Source organism: Chelonoidis abingdonii, chromosome 11 (assembly GCF_003597395.2).
Source record: "Chelonoidis abingdonii isolate Lonesome George chromosome 11, CheloAbing_2.0, whole genome shotgun sequence".
Taxonomy (NCBI): domain Eukaryota; kingdom Metazoa; phylum Chordata; order Testudines; family Testudinidae; genus Chelonoidis; species Chelonoidis abingdonii.
The window spans coordinates 45386031-45391607 of record NC_133779.1 but is presented as its reverse complement, the minus strand read 5'-3'; the positions used below and the strand labels follow the sequence as shown (position 1 = coordinate 45391607).

The 5577-nt window shown below is 63.7% G+C and overlaps 1 protein-coding gene across 1 annotated transcript in view; it reads left to right on the top strand.

Moving 5' to 3' along the window:
* The first annotated feature begins 1146 nt into the window (after positions 1 to 1146).
* SLC27A3 (solute carrier family 27 member 3) overlaps positions 1147 to 5577 on the top strand; it is a 7749-nt gene continuing 3318 nt past the window's right edge. Inside the window, exons 1-3 of the mRNA XM_032793640.2 lie at positions 1147 to 2827; positions 3400 to 3558; positions 4906 to 5030. Of these exons, the coding sequence (XP_032649531.1) occupies positions 2494 to 2827; positions 3400 to 3558; positions 4906 to 5030 (618 nt within the window). The 5' untranslated portion in view covers positions 1147 to 2493. The remainder of the gene's footprint in view (positions 2828 to 3399; positions 3559 to 4905; positions 5031 to 5577) is intronic.

The window sequence follows — 5577 nt, the reverse complement described above, 5'->3', positions numbered from 1 at the left end:
TGGGGCTGGCAGGTCTCTCATGTGTCCCTGGCTCCCCGAAGGCCCCAGATACAGAGGCAGCCTCCTCACTGGTCACCATGGGCAGGGGTCTGGGCCCTGGTGTCTGCACTGCGTTAATAGGGCCGGGGCCTATGTGCTGCCATGTTTGAAAAGTCCCAGTGCCATGGGGGACGGGCACTGGCTCTGTCTGTTCAGCACCCAGCCCGACAGGGCCCTGCAACCTCCCTGGGGCCAGGCCTGGCTCTGCGGCTCGGTCCAGGCAGAGCCCTGGGGCCAGGCCCAGCTCGGTGGCATGGTCCGGGCAGAGCCCCGGGGCCAGGCCTGGCTCGGCAGCTCAGTCCAGACAGCGTCCCGGGGCCAGGCCCAGCTCGGCAGCTCGGTCCGGGCAGAGCCCCGGGGCCAGGCCCGGCTCAGTCCAGGCAGCGTCCCGGGGCCAGACCCGCCTCAGCGGCTCGGTCCGGGGCAGCGTCCCAGGGCAGGCCTGGCTCGGCAGCTCGGTCCGGGCAGCGTCCCGGCCAGGCCTGCTTCGGTCTGTCGGCGGCGGCTCAGTCCGGGCACGCGGCTCGGGCCCAGGCCCAGTCCCTGGCTCAGTCGAGCAAGCCTGCTGGACAGGGGCCCTTGATCTCAGCTTGAAGCCTTATTTGCTGCCTTGCTATAAATCTAGGACTTTTACAGTGGGTTCTGCTCAGGCCTGGGGCAGAGCCAGGCTCTTGTTAACACCATTCTGCAATCGTTGCAGGCTGGACTGAAAAATTTTTAAATATGTTTGACAGCAGTTTTCCTGTGTGCCCCTCCCACCCCGCACCTCTCCCTCCCCCGCCAGCTTGCATGTGCTGTGGCAATAGGAGTTTTTCCTGGGCAGATGGGACCCAGCCTATTTGTTTCACTTCCTTAAAGCTGAGAACCCAAAGTGGGTGGAGGTTGCAGCCAGCTCCTTGGACCCAGGGCTGCCGAGCCCAGCACCAGGAGCAGGTCCCGAGCTTGCCAAACTCGGGCAGCGTCCCAGGGCCAGGCCTGGCTCGGCAGCTCGGTCCGGGCAGCGTCCCGGGGCCAGGCCCTGCTCGGTCTGGGCGGCGGCTCAGTCCGGGCAGCGGCTCGGGACCAGGCCCAGCTCCCTGGCTCAGTCCGAGCAGAGCCTGGCTGGACAGGGCCCTGATCTCAGCTGAAGCCTCTAGTGCTGCCTTGCTATAAATCTAGGACTTTACAGTGGGTTCTGCTCAGGCCTGGGCAGAGCCAGGCTCTTGTTAACACCAGTTCTGCAAACTCGTTGCCAGGCTGGACTGGAAAAAATTTTTAAAATATGTTTGAAGCAAGTTTTCCTGTGTGCCCCTCCCACCCCGCACCTCTCCCCTCCCCCGCCAGCTGCAGTGCTGTGGCAATAGGAAGTTTTTCCTGGCAGATGGGACCCAGCCATATTTGTTTCACTTCCTTAAAGCTGAGAACCCCAAGTGGGTGGAGGTGCAGCCCAGCTCCTTGGACCCAGGGCTGCCCGAGCCCAGCACAGAGCAGGTCCCGAGCGCTGCACTGGCCGCGCTGGGCCTGGGGCTGCTGTGGGTCGCTGGCTTCACTTGGTTCGTTCGTGCTCCTGTTCCTGGGGTGCTGGGCGCTCTGTGTCTGCAGGAGACATGGACGGGGGAGGGCAGCTGGTTTCGAGGGGAATTTGGTGCCTGAGGGGCCTGGCCAGGACGTGCCAGGTGAAGGGCGTTGGGATGAGCTGGCCGGGGCAGGGCAGAGTCATGCGGTGTTTGCCTTGGGGCATCCCTGCAGGCCGCCTGGCATTTGGGTCTGAAATCAGGGCACCCTCCTGACGTTCGAGCTGTGCCAGGAGCAATTGTGTCGCCCCTCTGCAGAGACCCCCCCCCCACCTCGGTTCACATGGACAACTTGAATAACTGTAATTAACGCAGCAACATGGCGCTTGGCCCAAGCCACCCTCTGGCATTGCCTAACGAGCTGGAAGTCATCACAGTAATTGCTGCTGCTTCAGGGCTTTAATGATGATTTAATTGGTGACAACTCAGCGGGTTGGGGGTGAGGAAGGTGGCCGGACGGGACCAGCAGGGGCAAATCCTGCCACTGCTCAGACGGGCGCGGACGCTGCCTGGCTGGGAGTTGAACTCCATGCCGGGGACTCACGAGAAACACGCAACACTTCTGCTGGGGTCAGCCTGGATCCCAACCTCACTCCCCTCGGGGCCAGGAACTGCTAGATCTAGCCCTGAGCCCTGGGCCAAATCCTCAGCTGGTGCAAATCAACGACGTGCCCTCAGGCCTGCAGTGCACCAGCTGGGGTGGAGGGTTTAGAGGGGAGAAGCCTTTGTCTCCGGCCTGGCCACTACTTCATGGTGCCCTTTTCCGGCCCCCCCCCCATGGCTCGTTACTCTCCTTTCCCCTTAACTACGGGGCACCGCAGAGGCCTGTGAATCGGGTGTTGTCTGCTGCAGTTATTGGGTGGGGTGAAGGAGGCCCCATCTGGGGCAGCGCCAGCCAGCCATGACTTTGGCAAGGGGCTGTGGCCATCTGACAGCAGCCCCCTGCGGCCCCCCATGCTGGGTGCTGCACCCCAGGGCGAACAGATGGCCTTGCCCAGGAGCTCATGCCCTCCCCCTCCCCACAGATCTGTATGAAGCTGTGGAGCCCTTGCTGCCCACCTTGCAGGAGCTGGGCATCGTGGTGTGGGTGCTTGCCCCGGGCCCCTGCCCACCGGGGGTCACCAGCCTGCAGGAGCTGATGGAGGAGGCATCCGAAGAGCCGGTGCCCTCAGACTTATCCACGCCCAAGGACATGATGGACACCTGCCTCTATATCTTCACCTCAGGCACCACAGGTGGGGCCCCACCGCTGCCCCCAGGCATGGGGCTTCCCACAGGGCAGGGGCTGCGGGTCTGGAGTTAGGGGCATCCGCAGAGCTGGCCGAGGGGGGGCTTTTGGAAAGGGCCTGCCCGGCTGTCTCTGGCGCCTGCTGCCTCCGCCCCTTCCCAAGCCCCGAGGTCGTGGGAGCAGGGCCAGGTTCAGGATCCCGGGGGCTGTCTGTGCCCGTTCCAAGCCCCAATGCAGGGCAGCACCTGGCAAAGCGCAGGGCTCCCTGCTCTGGCTTCTCCCTGCGTCTGCGGAGCTCCTCGGCATCAGGTGGCTGCGGGGCCGGGATGAACAATGGGGGGCGGCAGGAGGGTGGGGCTTTGGGGCCCCTGGCCCTGCAGCTGTGGGAGGATGGGGAGGTTTAAACGCAGACCACGCCGTGGCATTGCTGCTCGGGCTGGCTGCTGAGCAAGGCCTTAGGAGAGTGACTGCTGTGGGGCACCCCAAGGGGTGGGAAGCCAGGGTGTGCCCAGCTCGGGGGCACTCCCAGGGGAGCCAGGACCCTGGGCACTGAGTGATCCCCATCTCCCCCCACTGCAGGGCTGCCCAAGGCTGCCCGCATCAGCCACCTCAAGTGCATCATGTGCCTGGGCTTCTACCGCCTGGTGGGGGCCTCCAGCAAGGACGTGATCTATGTGGCGCTGCCCCTGTACCACATGTCGGGCTCCCTGCTGGGCATCGTTGGCTGCATCGGGATCGGTGAGCTGGGCAGCAGGGGGCCGCTCTGGGCCTGGGGGGTCTGGGCTGCCCCCTGCTGGGGGGGGGCTTGTCCGTGCCTGATGGGGGGTCTGATGGGCTGTTCCCGCGCAGGAGAGAGGTGCCAGTGCTGCGGTGGGAGCTCCTGAGAGCATCCGCTCCATGTGCAGCGAGGCAGAGACGCAAACAGTGTTGGGAAAGGGACAGATGATAAGTCAGAAATATCGCAAGGCCAATAGAGAAATTGTGGGACACTCACGCCACACGGCCTGCGGGTCAGGTCGGCCCATCTCAGACAAGATACCTTAGAATTGGAGGCGATGCCACGCTCGGGGCTGGAACGACTCCTGTCTGAGCAGCGATGGGACTGTTCAGTCTGGAAAAGAGCCGGCGAAGGGGGGACATGACAGAGGTCCAGACAATCATGGCTGGGCTGCAGAAAGTGACTAGGGAAGTGTTATTTACCCCTTCAGGGAACACAAGAACCAGGGGTCACGCAATGACATTAACAGGCAGCAGGTTTAACACACACACAGAGAAATACTTCTTCACACAACACAGTCAACCTGTGGAACTTGCTGCTGGGGGATGCTGGAAAGGCCAAAAGTATAACTGGGTTCAAAAAAGGAGGAGATAAGCTCATGGAGGATACATCCACCAATGGCTGTTCGCCAGGATGAGCAGGGATGCGACCGCCTGCTCTGGGTGTCCCTAAACCACCAACTGCCAGAGGCAGGGGCTGGATGGCAGCCGGGTCACTCAAAACTCGGCCTGGTGTCATCGTCCCCCTGGTGCGCCTGGCACCAGCCGCTGGCAGGAGACGGGGCTCTGGACCATCAGTCTGACCCTGTCTGGCCGCTCAGATGTTCTTAAGCTTTTGAGGCTCATATTCCAACAGGAAGGGGGGGCCCGTAGACCTCAGGGGCCCCATCTGGGCCAGGGGGATGGTGCTGCAGCTGTTAGAAGTGAGGCCACTGAGCTCAGCGTATCCATCCCTGGCTGCCTTGGGATCCGCAGGGCACCAGCCCCCACAGGTCACCGTAGAGGCATCAGTGACACTTTGCTTGTCCCAGGGCACTGGGCTCCTCGCTAGGGAGGTGGGGTACAGACATCCAGAGAGGCTGGGACTCCGTGCCAGAGCTGGAGATAGAACCCAGGAGTCCTGGCTCCCAGCCCCTCCCCCTGCCCTCCCCCCCTAAAGCCCACTCCCCTCCCAGGGCTGAACAGAACCCAGGAGTCCTGACTGCCTTGGCCAGGTGTCGCTGTGGCCTGAGTGGGGAGGGTTGGCACGCCCAGCCTGTGGTTATGCAGGGCCTTGGGGCAGCTCTCTGAGGACGCTCTCCCTGCCAGGTGCCACATGTGTGCTGAAGAGGAAGTTCTCAGCCAGCCAGTTCTGGGGCGACTGCCAGCACTACAGGGTGACTGTGTTCCAGTACATCGGGGAGCTGTGCCGCTACCTCGTCAACCAGCCCAAGGTCAGCGCTGGGAGCTGGGGGGCCACGCGGTGCCAGGGGCAGGGACCGGGGGCCCCCTGCTGGGACTTGTACCCAGTTCCCTCTGGGCTGCCCCCTGAGCACGGCCTGGTGCACCCCAGCCCTGGGGTGGAACGGGGCAGCTGGTCTGCACAGGGCCAGCAGGATGCCCAGAGCTGTGGGCACCATATGAGCACAAACCCTCCTCCCCACTCGGGCCCACGTGGGGAAACTGAGGCATGGCAGTGACAGGGCCAGGAACAGACCCTTGCACAGGCAGCAGGGTGGGAGCCAGGACTCCTGGGATCTCTCCCCAGCTCTGGGAGGGGAGTCGGGGCTGGTGGGTTAGAGCAGGGGGGGGCCTGAGAGCCAGGACTCCTGGGGTCTCTCTCCCGCTCTGGGAGGGGATGGGGGGCTGGTGGGTTAGAGCTGTAGGGGCTGGGAGCCAGGACTCCTGGATTCTCTCCCCAGCTCAGGGAGGGGAGTGGGGGCTGGTGGGTTAGAGCAGTAGGGGCTGGGAGCCAGGACTCCTGGATTCTCTCCCCAGCTC